This window comes from Molossus molossus, unplaced genomic scaffold (genome assembly GCF_014108415.1).
Source record: "Molossus molossus isolate mMolMol1 unplaced genomic scaffold, mMolMol1.p scaffold_m16_p_12, whole genome shotgun sequence".
NCBI lineage: Eukaryota > Metazoa > Chordata > Mammalia > Chiroptera > Molossidae > Molossus > Molossus molossus.
Window position 1 is genome coordinate 11,305,016 of NW_023425347.1, and position 20,883 is coordinate 11,325,898.

General features: G+C 41.4%; 1 protein-coding gene across 2 annotated transcripts in view; it reads right to left on the bottom strand.

Annotated features, from left to right (window-relative positions):
• The window catches only part of F13A1 (coagulation factor XIII A chain), a 183,916-nt gene that overhangs the window by 73,780 nt on the left and 89,253 nt on the right, over window positions 1–20,883 (bottom strand). For both annotated transcript variants that reach the window (XM_036256890.1, XM_036256889.1), the window contains 2 exons: window positions 17,571–17,689; window positions 14,911–15,018 (listed from right to left, as the gene is read on the bottom strand). In XM_036256890.1, the coding sequence (XP_036112783.1) occupies window positions 14,911–15,018; window positions 17,571–17,689 (227 nt within the window). The remainder of the gene's footprint in view (window positions 1–14,910; window positions 15,019–17,570; window positions 17,690–20,883) is intronic.

Genomic DNA, 20,883 nt, shown 5'->3' on the forward strand with positions numbered 1-20,883 from the left:
TTGATGCAGAATGCTCACTGCCTAAAAACTTTAACTAATTAAGCTATTTGAATTTAAAGATAAAGAAATAGTACAGACAGAAATGCAAATTAGCAACTAGGGAAGAAATTAGGCTGCCTTCAGACTTCTCAGCACCATTCAGCGGCAACGCGCAGTCAGTGGTCCCGAGAGAAAGAAAGGTGGACCCAAGAATATGACGCAGAGCTAAGATGTTCTGCAAGTATAAAGGTAGCACAGATTTCAAACATGAAGCATCCATCAAAACCAAACTACTTGAAAAGTGATATCAAGTTACTTAACAGCTGAGTCAAACAAAGAACCCAGAAACAGAGATTCTGTGGTAAAAAAAAAAAAAAAAAAAAAAAATTAAGTGGTGAGAAAATCCTTATAAATATAAAAATCTTTGGGAGTGATAGTAGTAATAGAATGAATATGAACTGTAAAACTTGATAATGTAAAAACAGTAATAATCCTAAGAAAAATTAGACATGAGGGAGGAAATAAAAAATAGAATTGCTAATGTTTTAATGTGTTGATCTCTCAGTTAATTGACACCATCTAACATTAAAATATAATTTAAAAATATAATTACTTTATTCTTTTAATGGTTTCATAAATTATTAATAACCTTAGAGGACTCTGTTAGGGAATATTTCTGGTAGTGAAGAAACATTTGAAGTTAACAATTTCTTCTGTGGTAATTCAGTTTTCCTCTTCTGTGAAAGTAAAATGTAATAACATTAAATAAAACTTAAAACTTAATAGAATTTGAATGCAATTAAATGTAGGATTTCAAATTACAGCAGTGTTTGGCATAAGTACAAACAGGCCAATGGAACACAACACAGAACACAGAAGTAGACTACAGAAATACAGTTAACTAATTTTTGACAAAGTTGTGAAAGCAATTTCTGGGACAAAGAATAACCTTTTCCAGAAATGCTGCTGGAACAATTGGATATTCATATGCAAACGTGAACTTTGATTCATACCTTGTACCATAGACAAAAATGATCTCAAAATGAATCATAAACCTACATTTAAAACCTGAAACTATAAAACTTCCAGAAGGAAACACAGGAAAAAAAATTTGTTCCCTTAGATTAGTCAAGTTTTCCTTAGGTATAATACCAGAAGAATAAGCCATAAAGTATATACAAATTTGGCTTCATCAAATTAAGAACTTTTGCTCCTTAAAAGATATTGTTAAAACAATGGAAAGTTAACTTCAGGATGGGGAAAAATATTTGTAAATCACATATATGATAAAGGGCTTGTAACCAGAATATTGAAACTCAACAATAAGAAAATGAACAAAATGTAAAAATATGAGCAAAATATTTGAACAAATACTACATCAAAGGAGATACGTAGATGACAAGCACAACAAAAGATGCTCTACAGCCCTGGCTGGTTTGGCTCAGTGGCTGGAGCATTAGCCCCTGGACCAAAGGACTGAAGGTTTGATTCTGGTCAAGCACATGTACCTGGGTTGCAAGTTTGATCCCAGCCCTGGTCATGAGGGAGCCAGCCAATCACTGTGTCTTTTTCACATCGATGTTTCTCTCTCTCTCTCTCTCTCTCTCTCTCTCTCTCTCTCTTTCTCTCTCTCTCTCTCTCCCTCCCTTCCTCCCTTCCACTCTCTCTAAAAATCAATTAAAAATATCCTTGGGTGAGGATTAACAAAAAACAAAACAAAACAATAGATGCTCAACATTATCAGTCATAAGGAAATGCAAATGAAAACTCCTTTGAGATAACGCTACACGCCTATTAGAAAGTCTCAAATTAAAAAGACTGATCCTAGCAGGTGTTGGAAGATGTGAACACTGGGACTCTCACACCGCCGATGGGAATGTATTTGGTACCACCGTGTTCCCAGTTTCTTAAACATTAAACATACACTGACCGTGTGACTCAGCCACCTCACTCCCAGGTATTTATCTAAGAGAAATAAAAGCTCATGTTTATACAAAGATTCCTACATGAGTATTCTTAGCTTTATTTTACAAACTGGATACAACTCAAATGTCCAAGAACAAGTAAATGGATGGTTCCTCTGTACAATGTATCACTGCTCAGCCATAACATGGAATGGACCACTGATGCGCACAATAGCACGGATGACTTGCAAAAGGAGATACAGAGGCATCAAAGAAGCCAAGGAAGAGCTTTCATTCATGTAAATATCTAGAAAATTGCATGAATGTTTAATGACAGAAAGCAGAGCGGTATTTACCTGAGGATAGCAGACACAGCAAGGAGTCATCAAAGGGAGAAGTCACAAAGGAGACTTCTGGGCCGTGATGGACATGTTCATTATTTTCATTTTGGTGACGATTTCATGAGTGCATCAAATAGTCAAATTGTACATTTTATTATATGTCAAAATATGACAATAAAACCATATAAAGTAAGTATAATTCTTTTAAATTAAACTAGCATTATAGCATAAAATCATCTATGATTTTAAAATTATATTTCTCTTTAAATATCGATATATCTAGTTGGTATGCTATACATCAAACATTAATAATGGTTATTCTTGGTGCTGAAATTTGGGATATTTTTGAGAGACAAGTTTTTTAAAAAATTTTTTTCTGAAATGTTTAAATTCTTTTTAGAGACAGTATTATCTTCTTCCATAAAAAAAAAAAAAAAAAAAAAGACTAGAAGCAGATAATCCAAGATACTAATTATGTTCAATTCTTATAGTACAAATATATATAATAATTTTATTATTTATAATTTTCACATGTTTAGAATTTCCCCCAAACATCTCCCTGGGGAGAAAATGGTCAGAATCCCCTGGGCCCTGAGAGGTGCTGCCTCTGACTTCAGGCTGAGGTCCGCAGGAGGGACCGAACCGGGCTCCTTCACATCTGAGGAGGGTCGGAGGCAGTGCTCCGAGGCTGCCAGGGGCGCCCAGCATTCCGGAGCCAGACCCTGCGGACTGGGGGCGCCAGTCAGGAGATGCAGTGCCTTTGGGCGGGAGGCCCTTCGGATGGACGGCCGTAGGAGGACAGGCCTGTGCTTGGTTCTGCAGGGGAGCTGCCGGACCCGGGGGCCTGGCGCTGGTGTCACATCAACGAGCCCTGGTCCCTGTGCATTTCAAAGGACAGGGAGGGCCTTGAAGCATGACCAGTACTGGACTTCTCAATTTTGGTCATAGGGGATTCAACGATTCTAACTTGACACTGGGAAAGAAATATGCCATATTTTTGATTCTCTAATTTCCTATAGCACATTTACATTTTGCATAATTACTTTTTTTTTGTTTTTTTGCTTCTTTTTAAAGGTAAAGGTGCTTTTCTTATCCTGTGTGCACGTTTTATATGGTTATAATGGAATGGCCGTTCTCTGTTATAAACCTGTATTCAGTTGAACTTCACTGCTTAAAGTTATGTTCTCATAAAGGCTGGGATTTCTGTAACGCTTCTAGAATACAGTTTTATATCTAATCTCGTCTATAATCGTTTATCAAAGTCTGTTGGTTATAAATGTGGGGTGACATGAATCCGCTTCAAACGTGGAGAGTTAACTTTGGAAAGGAGACAGTTTTTCCTTGAATAAGAGCCTTTCCAGGTTTTGTGCACCACAAGCTCCCAGCTGTAGTCTGGTGGTGATCAATCTAAATGTAGGTGAAGTTACAGAGATGTCAGACTGGGCTCATGACACTCTAGGGTTCTGCAAAAGAACCCCAGAAGTCACTGTTCTGGGGGGTGGGGAAGGAGATTACCAAGTGATGGGAATGGTGGGGTCTTCAGGTACCATCTCTCTTCAAAAGCAACAGCTCTGCTTTTCATTTCTATATATTTAGGTTTGATTGATACTTGTTTAGAAAAAACAGTTCCAAAAAGTAAAATTTGAAAGCCCATTGGTCTGGGAATTATGAGGTATGTTTCTTATGTCTTCTCTGCCATTTTTCAAATGATGTGATGAGGATGGGTAGGGAGATGAGCTGAAGATGAACTCCTAGACAGGTGTCCCATGAGTGGGCTCCCAGCAAACACACAGGGGAGAATTAGGGCAGACAGAACTCTTCTTTGTTCCTTGCCTGGATCCTCATCTTTGATTATTTTTGGACTTTCATAACACGCATAACAAAGAAAACAAAGAAAAGGAAAGTCATCTATAATCTCCTTTGCTTTTCACAGTGGTGGGCTTCACAACAAGCCGCTCTCTACCTCAGAGCCACTGGGAGTGTTATTCTGTCTTTCTGGGATGCTCTTCCATATGCAAACCCTGTCCTTACCTGGTGCATGCCTGCTGATTTTTTAAAACCCAGACCATTTGTTCTGGAGATCTTTACCTATCTCTTTGATTTGGAAGTCTTTTCTCTGTGCTCACATAGTATTCTTTGCTCAGCACCCTCCTCCTATTTGTTATGTTGCCTGTGTTGGTCATTGATTGCCTCTGTTCCCATGACCAGATATACATTCCCAGAAGGAAGGAAGGTTCCATGCTGTTTTGACTTTGTATTCCCAGTGCTAGCACAGAGTGGGCGCTAAATAAGTTTCGCTGAATGAATGGATATGGTATCCGTGGAAGTGGTGTAAGCCACCTTTGAATATTTCTTTACTAGATCAAGACAAGTGGGTCAGTCAGAATGCCAACAGACAGGCTGTTGAAATTGACAAGTTGTTTTTCAAATTTATATAGAAATGCAAAGGCTCTAAAATAACCAAAACAATATCAAAAAAGACAAAGTTTGTGGACTAAATGGCTTGAAGATGTACTATAACGCTACAGTAACTGAGACAATATAGTATATAAGGATAGATAACTAGACCAGTGGAACAGAATAGAGCCAGAAATAGACCCACACTTTTATGCTCATTTGATTTTCAACAAAGAAACCAAAGCAAGTCAATGGGGGGAAAAATGACAGTCTTTTCAACAAACAAAAGTCTTTTCAACAAATTAATTTCAAACAGTTTCTTCAACAAATGGTACCAGAACAAATGAATAAACTAGGGGGCGGGACCTTTACTCCTATCCCATACCACCTGGGATAATAATTCAAGATGGACCACAGACCTAAACATAAAAGCCAAAATTATAAAACTTCAAAAAATATATAGTAAAATATCTTCATGACCTTGTGGGAAAAACATATTTCCTAGGAAGAATTCTTTAATTTTTTAAAAATTGAATTTCATAAAATTTAAAATCTTGTTCCTTAAAATACAATATTTAAAAAATTTAATGGCAAGCTGTATTCTGGGAGAAAATATCTTAAATACATATTTGACAAAGGACTTGTATTAAGAATATAGAGAAAGCAACTATAACTCATTAATAAAAAGACAATCCAATAACAAATTGGCCAAAGACTTGAAATTATACCACAATAAAAAGATGTATGATCAGTCAATAAATGCATGAAAAGGTGCTCAGTGTCACTGGTCATCAGTGTCACAGAAATGAAAATTAAAATCCCACTGAGATACTACTATACACGCACGAGGCTGGGTAAAATTACGAAAGCTGAAAACACCAAGACTAGATGAAGCCGTAGGGAAACTGGAACTCTCATGTGTCGCTGCCTGAAATGTAAAAGGGACCAATGGCTTTGGAACAAAGGCAGGTGCTTATACAGATAGACATATACATACCCTATGATTTAGACATGCCACCTTTAGCAACTTACCCCAGAGATATGAAAACATATGTCTACAAAAAACTTGTACACTGATGTTCGTACTAGCTTTATCCATAATAGCCCTAAATTGAAAACGTCTCAAATGTCCATCAGCAGATAAAAGGATAGACAGTTTGTGATCGAGAAGGCAATGAAATACTGCTCAGCAATAAAAAGAGAATGAATTAAAGTCCTGTGCAGCAACTGACGGGGTAAAGGAAGCCGCCCCCAACTGTGCATGACGTGTGCACCCAGTTGTTTGAAGCGGAACACAGGTAACCGAATCTCTGGCGAGAAGTCAGAGCAGTGGCTGCCTGCGGGCCTGGGGATGCGGGTTGATAAGAAGGAGCACGAGGAAATTTCTGGACTGACGGTAATGTTTATATTTTGTTTGGGTGGTGATTTCCTTAATCAAAACTAGCTGAATTCTGCATGAATATTCATACTTTGTACTGTATGTAAATTTTACTTTAATTAAAAAGCGTGAATTAATCCTAACCTGTCTTGTGAAGCAAACAACCGCTGTTATGCAAATGTCTCGGTAACCTGTCTGGCGGGCTGGGTACTTAGAGTTACTTTCATGAAAACCATCACAACTAGAGATTCTTAACCTTGCTTCCCTTAGTAACTGAGCATTCTTATTTGGCCAAAACATATTTTACTAATTGACCATCAAGAGAGAAATAACCAAATGTGGATTGAGAAACAGATACCAAGATTTTACGTTTTTCTAATGTCTGCTTTTTTTATTTTTATACCACTGTTGCACGGTGCAGGGCTGGTGTAGTACAGGCCTCCACAATGTTTTGAAAGAAAGAAGTGGATAAATAGATGAAAAGGGGCAAAAAGCCGAGGAAGAAGGGGGAAGAAGGATGTCAAGGGAGGAGAGAGGGGAAGGAAAGGGGAGAGACGGGGACCCATGCATAAGTCCTAACGGCTGTGCTGCCTTTGCTGCGAGTCCATCCGTCTGTCCTGGAGATGTCTGCCCAGGAGACAGAACAGCCCGGCTGCACAGCCTGGCGAGTGTGCTCAGAGCATCCCGTGTTTTAGGAATGGCCATGTGATTTCAAAATAGATGCAGCATTGGAACCTCATTTCAGGAAGCAATTCACAGAAAGCAGACATTTAGATTGACTATGATTATCACATTCGAGAGATGACTTGTAATAAATGTCTGTTTTTCTCCAAAAATATGAGGAGAACAGGCATAAGAAATGTAACCTTAATAATTGAAAAACGAAGCTGTTTGCCCACAAGTGAAAACTTCATTACATTGCTGGCTTTTACCATAAGAGAGAAAAATGCTGTCTGAACAGTTCATTGTTCCCTCTCCCCCCTCCCCCCACCCCAAAAGGGAAGGATTGAATTGGATGGGCTTGTATAAAACGTTATATTTGTATCGAAGGAGCTCATGTGATGTGAAGAGAGGACAGACGGAGGGCAGATCCAGGGAAATATAATATTGAGTATAGAACAGTGGAGTCAGGCAACATGACATCCATTTCCAGTTTTACCAGTGACCTTGTATAAGTCATTTAACGTCCGGAGACCAGTCTTTTTATCTGCACTTTGATGATTTATGGAATGAATATAATTTCTCAAACCTTCCCTTTATCATTGGATTCCCTGGCTCCTTCCTGAACTGTAGAAACGCCTCCCAGCTTAGGGATATCTTGAAACATGAACTTCAAGGGTTCAAAAAATCTTTTTAGAATTGGCATTTTAGTATTTTACTCTGCTGGACCACAGTAACATTTTTTTCATTAATCCTAATCAGTAGATTCTCCCAAACTGCCACCACTAGGAGCCACTACTGATGGAGCTGAAGGTTGTGAAGAGCAGGAGAGGCTGTTCTTCTTCGGCTATCCCACAGTAAGACACAGCACTCCTAATGTTGCTGGGCGCGAATGGCGGAGACAGGAAATAACCATTTAAAATAAGGAAGCCGAGCCCTGGTCCGTGTGGCTCAGTTGGTTGAGCTGCCTCCCATGCACCCTGAGTTTGCATTTGAATTCCTGGTCAGGGCACATGCCGGGCTTCAAGCTGGATCTCCAGTAGGGGGCATGCAGGAGGCAGCCAATCGATGTTTCTCTCATTGATGTTTCTCTCTCTCTCTCTCTCTCTCTCTCTCTCTCTCTCTCTAACTCTGTCTTCCTTCCTATCTCTCTAAAATTAATAAAAACATTTAAAAAATAAAATTAAATAAGAAAGCCGATAGGGTTGGAACCCCAGACTCTGGATGAGACTCAAATCTTTCTTGGAGCCTGCATCCGGCCAGGATCACCAGCCCGGAAATGTGAACTCCTAGGCATCTGCAAAGTTAGGATGCGGCTGTGCAGTCGCTGCCTCTCTTCCCAAACGGCAAGTGGGCGTCGTGCTGTTACCTTCAGAAGGCGGCACCGAGCCTACTCAGGGCGCCGCACTGCTCATCTGGTGGTGGTGATGACCACTGCCACCATCACGAGGGTTCCGATCGGCAATTATATAAATCTTTGATACAAAAATCAGGAAGCAAATTACTATTACATAGCCGTGCTGTTGTGATAGATTCATTTTTTCCAAAAATAAGACCCAGTCCTCAGATTTCTCCAGGAAGGTTCACTCCAGGAAAGGGGCTTTAGGTGCTTATAACCCAAAGGAACTGCTGGATAGTGCTTTTAAATTTTTATTATCTTTTAACATAAAATGGTCAGGAAGCAGTACTGCTGTTGGTCTGTATGATCAGGAATAGACTTCATGTATTTATTTCTGACTCTAAAGTTCATTTGGGATAACTGAAGGGTAAATTTCTGAATTTTTGAATGCAATATGAATAGTCATAACAGTTTGCTGCATGAAGAGATTTGCTGAATGTGAAGCTTCCTATAAGATGCCAAGTAAACACCTGGAGGAAAATAAAAACATGGTTTTGTCGTAAGTCTCTTATGGAGCTGCTTGGCAAAATGTCAAAAGCATGAAGGCATTACTTTTTTTTTTTTCATGCACGGAAAGAAAAAAATAACTTTCTAAATGTGGAGACAATGAGAAGGGGAATAAAGATGGACAAAGTGAAAAATAACTTTATTTTCCATTTGTTTATGAGCGCGCACATGCTTAGGAACCAGAAGCCCTGAAGTCCATTTTATCTCAAAGTCTCCAGTCATTCATCTTGTCCTGGGCCCCAGGACACCTCAGGACCTACTGCCAGTTGTGGTCAATTTGATTTACTAGCTGGAGTTTGAGGTGTTTTTTTAAAAAACATTAAAGAGTTCACTGAACATCGATTGGTTAAAAAAGTTTGATCCTGAGTTAGTTTCCAAAAGGCACAGTCAGAACAGGTATTAATGGGGATTAATGATGTACTGTGACTCGGTATTAGCAAAAGACCAGGGTTAAGAATAAACGTGTACACCTCAAGGGACACAGGAAAGTCCAGGCTAGCAATAGTGTAAAGGTTGAAATTTTAAAATATGTAACTATATTGCCATGTTTTTTCTCTTTTCCCTCTTTCCAAAATTTCTCAATAATGTCACTTCTTAAAAATTATCATAATTAAATCAAATAAGCCCCCAGAGGAGCAGATTGCCCCAGTCTGCATTTTCTTGTAGTGCTTTTGGTGACCGGCTCTTTGGGCACAATTTCCATCGCGGAAAAAGGCTTCCATGAAGAACAGCATGTTTCATGATTGCAGTGGGCCCTTGTCAGCCATTCTTCTACCCCTGTAGCCATATCCCAACACTTGGTAATCCAGTATTTATTTCTGGGAAAACTCTGAGCAAAGCTTGAGAGATTTGCTTTCCCATATGTTTCTTTCTTCAGAGAATTTGCCATACTGTATAGAAATTCTCTACTTACCTGTCAGTCTTCTCTGTTAGACTCTAAGCTCTGAAGGAAGAAACTATGTTTTGTTCTCAATTATACCTCAGTACTTAGACAGGTAGAGTCTCAATAAATGTCAAATGAGTGAGTTAATATTGAGTGTTTACTACCATCAGCATCATTACAGCAATCACCACCACCGCCATCACCACCATCACTATCACCACCACCAATAACACCACCATTATCACCACCACCACCACCATCACCACCACCACCACCGCCATCACCACCATCACTATCACCACCACCAATAACACCACCATTATCACCACCACCACCACCACCGCCATCACTATCACCATCACCACCACCACAACTACCATCACTGCCACCACCACCATCAAAACCATCACCATTACCATCATCACCTCCACCACCACCACCACCGCCACCACTGCCACTACCATCACCACCACCACCATCACCACCATCAGCACCACCAAAACTACCATCACTGCTGCCACCACCATCACCACCACCACCATGACTACTACCACCACCATCACTACCACCACTATCACCACCACCACCACCACCACCACCATCACCACCATGACTACTACCACCACCATCACTACCACCACCATCACTACCACCACCATCACCACCACCATAATCACCACCATCACTACTACCACCACCACAACCACCATCACCACCACCATCACTGCCACAACCATCACTACCACCACAACCACCATCACCACCATGACTACTACCACCACCATCACTACCACCACCATCACCACCACCACCATCACCACCACAACCACCATCACCACCACCATCACTGCCACAACCATCACTACCACCACAACCACCATCACCAATAGCACCATCAAATCATATTTAGTGCCTAATTCTCTTTAGAAACTTTTCCCCCAGGGTCCCAGTGCCCCTGGCTATTAAGAATTCTCTGATTTACACCTTTCTTCATGTATTCCCCTATTTCAAAATTTACCTGTCTCTGAACCCCATTTCCTTGGGTCCCTTTTTTCAAGGAAACAGCTACTTAATTTGATGTACTAATCATGTCACTGGTACTAATGTGTTGGTAATGGCCCTCTGAGGTAATATCTGAGATCAAGGACAATGTCCAGTTCCATGTGTGTTCTTCACAGTGATCCAGGGCCAACGAAGGAAGCTTGGCTAGTGCCCTGCCAGTGAGATACGTTTTCAGGTGGCACAAAGCATCTCTCTAAACCTGTCCTGGCTCATTTCCTGGCAATTGCCCTGTGGGTACTGTCACAGTTATGAGGACAAGGAAAATGGCAACCAAGCAACGTAATTTAAAAGAAAAAGTATAACTCTTGGCAAGTTTCTTCATTATTATAATTTTCTCTTTTTAAAAATTTTCTCTCTTGCATTGATCTGCAGTGTAGCTGTGGTAAGACGTATCACTCAGTATGTAGAAAGGCCTAAATAAAAGGTAGCTTATATAAGGGTGTAACATCCCAGGCCCAATCTCAAGACAATGAAATTACAGAAGTTTTAGACTTTCTCCTGGGAGAATCCACTAGCCCAAGGCTATTCAAATTGTCATACGTTTTTCCTATGTTCATATCAAAGGAAGTGATGTGAACACAACTTAAAATAAGGACCAAATAAGGTCCTGAATTTATAAAGGGAGAAATAGAAGAAAGAAGAGCATCATTTTGAAGAATAAAAGGGTATTTTTGCTGCCACTGGGAATAACAAGTGTGGTTTGAGTAAGGGAGGAAGTTTCCTGGGTCACATTGACAGTGGCCGAGGCAGCACTGACAAGCCCAGTCTGACGTGGCCGGATCAACGCCGCCTCCAGTTTTTCTTCAGTGGCAGAAGGAAAACCAGCAGGTTTTGAATGAGGTAGAAAGATCCCCTGTGCAGGCAAGAAGCGCGGACATGGCCATCGCACAGGCAGGGAAATGCAGCCCAGAGGGCTTTCCTCTGTGGTCCTCGCTGGGCTGATTTTGATCCCAATATCTGAAGACAGTTTTATTGTCACAGTGGGTGGGGGGTGCTACTGGCATTTCTTTAACAGAAGCTAAATATCCTGCAGTGGACAGGACAGCCCCACGACAAAGAGCTATCCCAGGTCATAGACACCGGACAGGAATGAACGTTTGCACTTCAAATCCAGATTTATAGAGTTATTTTTTATCGCTGGAAAGTTGCACAACCTGAGTTGCTGTCAGTGCTCATTTAGCATCAGGCGCCCACCTATGTCCTGCAAATCCCTTGCCCACATTCAGTGCTAGACTTTGCTGTGACCACCGTAAACCAACTTGTCTTTGGGACCCCGGGCTTCTGCTTCTGTCCTTTGTTCCCCTTCACCCTTTGCAGGTGCCCAGCCAGGGCCCGGCTGCCGTCTCCACTCCTTCCTGCAACAACTGACCCCAGGAGTGTCTTCCTCCGGTCACTTTGACTTCGGCATGAAGTGAAATCACGTGTTACCCTTCTGAGAACATTTCTGCATCGCCTCTATCTCTGTTCCAGGACCTGTATCCCATGAAAGAAATTTCCAGCCTCAGTGACCAGGCTGGGGTGGTAGAGAAGAACCCCCCAAACAGCCCGTAACAGCCTCTGTTCCTCTAGTGGACTGGCCAGCCCCCTGGAAACGCACACGGGCCCGTCTGCCTCCGCCGGGCTGGGCCTGCAACCTCCTTCTGGGCCCTCGAAATCCTCTTCTCATATTTTGACGCAAATCTCTAGTTGAGAATTGGAGAGTTTTTTTGTTCTGTTTTTTCTTTTCTTTCAGTCTTTGCTTAACTTCACTCAGCAATTTCATGACAAATTTCTAATATTTGTTAACAGCGAAAGAACTGCCCAAATCATCAGAAAACAGCTGATTTTTTTCTTTCGTTAATCCTCACCTGAGGATAGTTTTCCATTGATTTTTTAAGAGAGAGTGGAAGGGAAGGAGAGAGAGAGAGAGAGAGAGAGAGAGAGAGAGAGGGAGAGGGAGAGAGAGAGAGAAACATCAATGTGAGAAAGACACATTGATTGGTTACCTCCTGTATGCACCCTGACAGTGGGGATCAAACCTGCAACCCAGGTACATGCTCTTGACAGGAAGCAAACCTGAGACCCTTAGGTGCACAGGCCAATGCTCTAATTACTGAACCACACTGGCCAGGGCTTATTTTTATTTTTTTACTATTTTTATTTTTTCAAATACATTTCTATTGATTTTAGGGGGGGCAGAGAGAAACATTGATCTGAGAGAGAATCATTGATTACATACACCCCGACCAGAGATTGAACCTACAACCTGGCCATGTGCCCTGACCCAGAAGCAGACTGGTGACCTTTCAGTGCACAGGATGACATTCAACCAACTGAGCCACACCAGCCAGGGCAACAGTTAATTTTTTTAGAAAGTGTCACCATTTTTATTGATTTTGGAGGCTCAGTATTTATTTTCTAAATTCATTATAACTGAATAATTTTGGAAACATTCACAGAGTTCTTTTAAAGATGAAAGGGGATAGTAGTTATGAAAGAAATTTGAAAACTATCAAACATGCATTTTGTGTATGTAAACAATGGTGGTGTAAAAACAGAGTAATTGCCCCTCACACCCAGAGCCTGCCCCTCCAAAAACAAAGCAAAGCAAAGCAAACCAAACCATCCCCCAGATTGTTTCGTTCTAAATCTTGTAATAACGTTATAGATTTTCAAGATTAGAACTTTATAAACTTTTTATGATTAACAGAATTTCAAGGCAATTTATATTAGGATTATGTGTTTAATTCAAAATGTAACAGCCTCCACTGGCCAGCTGCCACTATGGGACGCAGGAGGTTAGCTGCTCCGGGTGGCTTCCCTCGCGCGGTGGCCGTGGTCGGCAGCGGGGTCTGGACTAGTAAACATACACACAAGGCGTGAGTGAGCTCCGTGGGTGAGCATGCCACTTTAGAATGCTAAGAAGGAATTAATTTATATTCTACTACAGCTAGATGTTATTCCTTCCTCCCTGCAAGCCTGTCACGGTGACTTCACAGGAGAACAAAAAGGGAAATCTGGTCTTCGCAACAGGAAAAACAGTGATCAACTGTAGGTCTAGTGCCTGAGGTTACAAATAGTTCTTGTAAAGAAATTCCTGGGTTCTTTAGAAGTGACTGTCTCATGTAAACTAACAACAGAAAACGAAACTGCATGTAGACGTGTTTTTACCTCCTCTTTTTCAGCTCCACTATTCCATAAAGTTACAGGTAGCTTAGTTATTAATAAAATAAAAACAACCCTTCTTATGAGCTAGCCAGAAATTATATTTTATTATATTTCTTGGTCTAATATTGATTGATTGGCCAATATTGATTTTATTGAGCTCAAGCCAAACTCAAAATCTTTCCAAAGAGAGACTTTTTTTTAAAAAAACTTAAGAAAATTGGTGATACAAATTTTTTTTTTTTGCTTAGTCTTTAATAGAATGAAATAGCACCCAGTTTAATGTACCTTCAGGAATACTCTGCCCCTGAATCCGCCTTGATATGCTGTTGTGCACCAAGGGCAGGATCTATGCACATCAGTCCAGCCTAAGACGTCGCAGGACCCGGGCATAGCGTTCACTTCGCCTCCACTTCTGGACCCCACCTCCCCCTCATGGGAATTGTTTCCTCTCCCAGGAAGCTGTCCATTGCAGGATTGCTGCATCCTCAGGATGCTTCTGGGTCTCCTACAGAGAGCAGTATGGGTATGGGAGGTAGAAAACGTCTAGATCTGGGTCAGCAGACCTGGAGTCCAGGGGAAGCGTTGTCTCTAACAACCTGTCATCACACTGTCTCCTAACTTGTAAAGCGGTGTGAGCATCACCCACCCTGTATATCTCATGTGGTTGCTATGAAGAATCAAAACCCATTTTATAAACAATAAAGCCCTATGGTGAGGTATTATTGTACTAGAAGATAGGATTGGATAGAGTCATTTATCTCTTTATTCATTGTGCATGTGAAAAGCTATCTCTTGTACATTGTTTGGTGCTCTTTGATGTATGTTTGTTTGGTTGGTTAATTGATTATAGTCACTGACCTTTTGTCACGGTTACTCTTCAGTCCCTTGGCAAGAGATTTTTTTTTTTTTTTGGTATGTGCCCCTAGCGGGAAACGAACCCGGGACTCTCTGGTCCGCAGGCCGATGCTCCAACTGCTGAGCCAAACCGGCCAGGGTTTGGCATGAGATTTTTAACAACAAGTGGTCTATAGTATCATGTCATTGATCACTATTTGTCTGAATCCAAAGAAACATGCAGTACTGATGACAAGAATTTTATTTTATAGCACATGACAAGTTCAGGGAATTCCAGACTATTACAGATAAATGTTTATGAAGTTTAAGTCACCATTTCAATAACCCTTAATGAACTGGCATCTACACTGAGGCAAATGATGTGTACCTGATTTTAGTGGTCAGTAGCGGCTGCTTACCATTGCAGACCCAACGCGGCTGACTTTGACGGGATTCCCTCTGCCCGAAAGGTCCATCTGTGCTTTGTCCATCAAATGCAGGCAAGCGTCCAGGATGCCATTCTCAAACTATGGGGGGAGGGGGGGAGATGAGAAACTACTTAATGTCCACTCTGCAAGCAAGATACTCTAGCAAAAAAGAAAATAAAACCACAGTCGCTTGTTTAGAAATGTGTATTCCTATATGATAATTGCTCACAATCTTTTATACTTGATATTTCATACTAGAGTGCAAGACCGAGATGTCCTCTATTATTTCTCAGTAAAATAAATAAGAACTTAACAAGCTAGAAATAGAAACAACTACTAGAGAACCGATGCACTTAAGGATCATATGAACTGACTTGAAGTTCTTCAGAAAATTGTACCAGTTAATTGGGAGGCTCTCTCTAACATATTGGTTCCAGTGCCCCAGGCAAAGGAATAAACAATTTACCAAAGTCAGGCCAAAGTCTCGAGACCTCAAAAGTAACAGGAGGCCTTGTACATCTAGAAAATAAATGGCTCATTTATCCACCTTGCACGGGAAATAGCAGAAGACCTTGTGTAGTGACTGTCTGTCTGTCTGAGACCTTCCCTCTCAGACAAGGTGGGCTCGAAGAGAGGCGGACAAAGTAGACTACGTTATGGAGGGAACAACCTAGTAGGCAGTTCGATCTCCTCAGAGAGAACAGCTAGCCATTTGCAACACTAGCATTTTCTTAAAAAGGAATAAAGACAAAGTAGCAAAATGACAAAACAGAAGGCTTCGCCTGTACTGTGCCTCACTGTGCAGGAATGTTCCTGAGTGTGGAAGTCTCGCAATGATCCACGCACGCACTTGTGACAGAAACCGCAATCTTAATGGCTAGTTACCGTGTAATTCCTTACTAAATCCAGTGAGAATCCCAATGCTGCATGTACCTAAATGGGTGTGATGCATGCAATACTGGGTAATTGCACTTGGTCTTCAGGCATATAAAGAACTCATTATTTTTTCTTTTTCTTAAAAAAATGTTTAAATTGATTTTTAGAGAGAGAGGAAGGAAGAGGGGGAGAGAGATAGAAACATTGATGAGAGAGAACATCGACTGGCCATCTCCTGCATGTCCCCCACGGGGAATCAGGCCCACAACCTGGACATGTGTCCTGACTGTGAATCGAACTGACAACTTCTTGGTGCATGGGTCGATGTTCAGCCACTGAGCCACACCGGCCTGGCTAAAGAACTCATCATTTTATCAGCATCTCTCAGTTGTGTCTGTGGGACATGATATCAGTGAACTGGAGAGGTAAAAGAATAATCATAGAACTAGTTGTTTCTCTGCAACCCTGCAAACTACTGGGTTCGTTGGTTCTTTATGCCAAAGGACCTAAATCAGCGCACTCTGAATGACAGTAGAGACAGACAGTAGCTGTGAATGCCAAAGGCATTCTGACCAAGGTGGACCCTTTTCCAGTTCTTTCTGCTACCTGCCATGCTGACTTTTTCCTTATTAGCGCTCTTTATATTGTCACGTTGGGAACACAGAAAGAATCACACCGAGACGTTAGGAATCAGAGACGCAGAGCAAGGACACCAGACAACAGGCAGCAGTCAAAAGCTGTATGTCACTTGGGAAGGGGCGGGCTTCTAACCAGGCAGCCAGGCATGTATCCAAAGCAGGGCAAGAGAACTTAGGTCATTAGCCTGAGCCCTGGGCATGTGATTTTCAAAGCCAGGTGGACACGAGTCAGTGATGACACAGGTCCATTGGTGAGTCTGGAGCATGGGTGAAGGATGAAGGGAGAGCCCCTGTGGAAGTCAGAACAAGGCATCAAGAAGCCAAGAAGCTATCCTGCAACCTGGTGAGGCCAGATTCCATGAGCTGTCCGCCCTGGGCACCAGAATGGTGCCCATTCCCATCATCTCAGCCAAACCCTGTGGGAGAGGACATGCTCACCCCCTCTCCTGCTGCTGATGAAAGATGGTTTCTGAGTCCTAGGACATGCATTCATTTATGGAAATACAGTAAAATATCATCAATTTTCTCCATTGTTAAAGATACCAATCTGAAATAGTTCGAATTATTCAATGTCTTAAATGAAACCCATTTAAGATATTTTACATCTGAAGGTTACTTGAGGTTGCAGCTGATACAATATCTTTAGGTAAAAGCTCAGTGGACCCTCCTGTGACGACATGGTAACATTCTTTTCTAACTGGCTGTATCTTATACTAACACTTAAAAATGATTATTTCTTTGAGTTGGGTACAAACCTTGCAATATCCTTTGCATCATTATCAAAACACCTTTCCTTGTAAGAAAAGAAAAGCTCAGCCCATCCCAGGTTGCAGAGCACAGTCTGAGCTGAGATTTCCCTGCACTAAGACGCCACAGTGCTTCTCAGCAAAATGCCACGTTTTCCACAGCCTCTGATCTCTGCAACATTGTCACAACCTAAGGTACTGATTTTAGCTGATAAATTATGCAGTTGTCTTTCTAAATCTCTACTCCTGGGCTCTCTGTCTTGGAGTCTCAGATCCTGGAAAGCAGGAAGTTATGCTTGTCTAATATTGACATATGGCACCCTGCAGTGATACATGTGACAAAAATATTAAGCAAAATGTCCTTGACAGTGACAAATTTTAAATGGCTCACCTGACCATAGCTCCAGCTTCTAGTCTTGACGTTACTGGCGTTTCCATGAAAAATAACCCCGACGTCATTCAGGACATACTCTTCTCTTTCTTTATCATTGTCCAGGTACACAGCATCCTCTGCATCAGAAGTCAGACACAATGAGCATCCTCAAACCAGACTGTATTCATGTATGTGAAGTTTGTTTTGATCATAACTGCAATTTAATCAACTAAATAAAAAAAAGTGTTTTGTTTTGCTGAAGATAATTTATTTTCCAATATGTAATTTTAGCAATGGTGAACCTAATCAGTAGCCAAGGTCAGTCTGAAAATGATGACAGTTATCAGCAAAATGTGGGCAAACTCTGGCTCTTTAAGTTCCAAACAGCACAATTAAATAGACATGTCTCATTTAACATTTCAGGGTTCTGGTGCATCAGTATTTTCGGGATTAGAATTCCATGAGGCAGATACAATTCTGTAACTAGATCAAAAATAATTTTCAACCTATTTGAAAATTACTTTTAAACAAGTTTGGGGCAGATTAGAAGACCACAGCATTGTCTGTCATTTCTGGTTTGTGGCCCATGGCTGATGGGAAAAGAGAGGCTGGGGGTGTCTTTTTGAAGAGGACAGTGTGGTGGGTGTATTGGGAAGGAGGTGCCCAACCAGCCTCTCTGCTCAGCTTCCTCCACTACAATGACTTTTCGTCCATGTGGCTCTAACCTGAGGACGGCCATGCCACCCACTTCCTGCTCAGTAATCAGTCTGAAACGTATTCCCAGGGTGTGGAAACAACAGCATCTTTAACACAGGCAGAACCGGCCAGGAATAAACTTCTTTCAGGTAAATTTGCGTGTGTGAAACAGGGTCCCATTGGGTTCTGACTGGGGACATAGTCATTACATTTCTCTGGCCCAGGTCCTACTTGCCATCCCTGTCCTCCTTCCTCCTCGTTCCCTGACAAGACTATCACTCTGTCCGGAGTCGTTATCAACCTGGGCTGCACATTAGAATCATCTGGATAGATTTAAAAACTCCTGATTCCTGGACTGAACTCAAGATCAATTAAATCAGAACCTTTGGGGAGTAGAGGTGAGATCCAGTATCAGGTTTTTGTTTTGTTTTTTTTAAAAGGTATTTATTTATTTAATCATTTATTTTAACCTCTCCAGTGATTCTGATACAGAACCAAAGTTGACCACGAATATTCTAGCCCTTGCTACTCAAAGGCTGGCTGAAAGACCAGCCCCAACTGAAAGCTTGGGAGAGAGGCGGACCCCAGATTGGCCCTACTAACCCAGAATCTGCGTGTGAACAAGAGCGCCAGGGCACTTATGTGCAAAGTAAGGTTTGCAGAGCATTGCTCAGCCCGACCAGCCCCCATCCCCATTCTGGGTTGTAGCTTTGACGGAATCCTCGGGAGGTTCCCTGGTCTTGTCTGCTCTCCAAGACTTTCTTCTATCTTCCTCTTTCTATTCACTGTCCCTTGCCTACCATTTGCCTGGTTTCAGGCAACTGTAAATACACACATGCGTGCGCACACACACACACACACACACACACACACCACACTAATGTCCAACAATGTCATTATACATTTACGCTGAGCAATTTCACAAACAAAATAATAAAACTATTCATTGCACCAAAATTTCCTGTGCCCCTTTGTAATTCCTCCTTCCTGAGCCTCTCTCCAACCTCTTATCCCTACCAGGGAACCATTAATATGCTCGTTGCCACTATAAATTAGTTTGTATTTTCTACAATTTTATGTCAATAGAATCATACAGTATGTACTTTTTGGAGGAATGTTGCTTCCTCCACTCAGGCTAATTATTTTGAGATTCATTCCTACTGCAGTGTGTAGCAATAGTTTATTCATCAAGAGTCATTTTATCTCCCTAAAAATAATCAGTTACATGGCAAGTGTGTGGACACCTTCCCTGAGCCCTTCGCATGGAAGCTCTGATGCTTCCCACTGCTGGCTCTGCTGGCTTCCACGGCCGGAGGCTTTGCTTTCACCAACAGTCCCACGCAGGCCTGGGAATCTAAACGGAAATGAAATCTCCATTCCAAGTGGATGACATGTGAAGCAGTGACAACTGAGTTTGAGGTCAATATTTCTCAGTAAAAGCACGGAAAAGACTTCCATTTTATTTATTTATTTATTTTGCGTGTATCACACAGGATTTTATTTTTTTTAATTAATTAATTTATTTTTGTTAAAGGTGTTTCTCCCTTTTCCCCCCACTGATTCCCCCCTTCCTCTCCCTCCCCACCCTGTCCACAGCTTTGTTGTCCATGTCCACTGTTCATGCACACATGCATATAAGTTCTGTGGTTGATCTCTCCCCACCCCCCCTCCTCTGGGGATTGTCAGTCTGTACCCCACTTCCATGTCTCTGGGGATACCCCATTCCTCAGACTGTTATGTTCATTATATTCCACAAATAAGTGAGATCATATGATACTTGTTTTTCTCTGTTTGGCTTGTTTTGCTTAGGAAAATACTTTCCAGGTCCCTCCATGTCGTCTTAAAGGATAAGAGATCTTTCTTTCTCATAGCTGCATAGTACTCCATTGTGTACATGTACCACGGCTTTTTTATCCATTCATCTACTGATGGACATTTGGGCTGTTTCCAGATCTTAGCTATTACAAATAGTGCTGCTATGAACATGGGGGTACATATATTCTTTCTGACTGGTGTTTCAGGCTTCTTAGGGTATATTCCTAGAAGTGGGATCACTGGATCAAATGGAAGTTCAATTTTTAATTTTTTGAGGTAACACCATATTGTTTTCCATAGCGGCTGCACCAGTCTGCATTCCCACCAGCAGTGTATTAGAGTCCCCTTTTCTCCACACCCTCGCCAACATTTGTTGTTTCATGATTTGTTGATGGTGGCCATTGTGACAGGTGTGAGGTGATACCTCACTACTGTTTTAATTTGCATCTCTCTGATGATTAGTGATGTTGAGCATTTCTTCATATGTCTCTTAGCCATTTGTATGTCCTGTTTGGAGAGGTGTCTATTTAGTTCCTCTGCCCATTTTTTAATTGGGTTCTTTGTCTTTCTTTTGTTGAGTTGTATGAGCACTCTCTATACATTGGAAATTAAGCCCTTATCTGATGTATCATTGGCAATTATGCTCTCCCATACAGTGGGTTGCCTTTCCATTTTGATTATTGTATCTTTCGTTGTGCAGAAGCTTTTGAGTTTGATGTAGTCCCATGTGTTCATTTTCTCCTTGTTTCTGTTGCCTTAGGTGATGTATCAGTGAAAATTCTGCTGCATATGATGTCTGAAATTTTGTTGCCTACAGTTT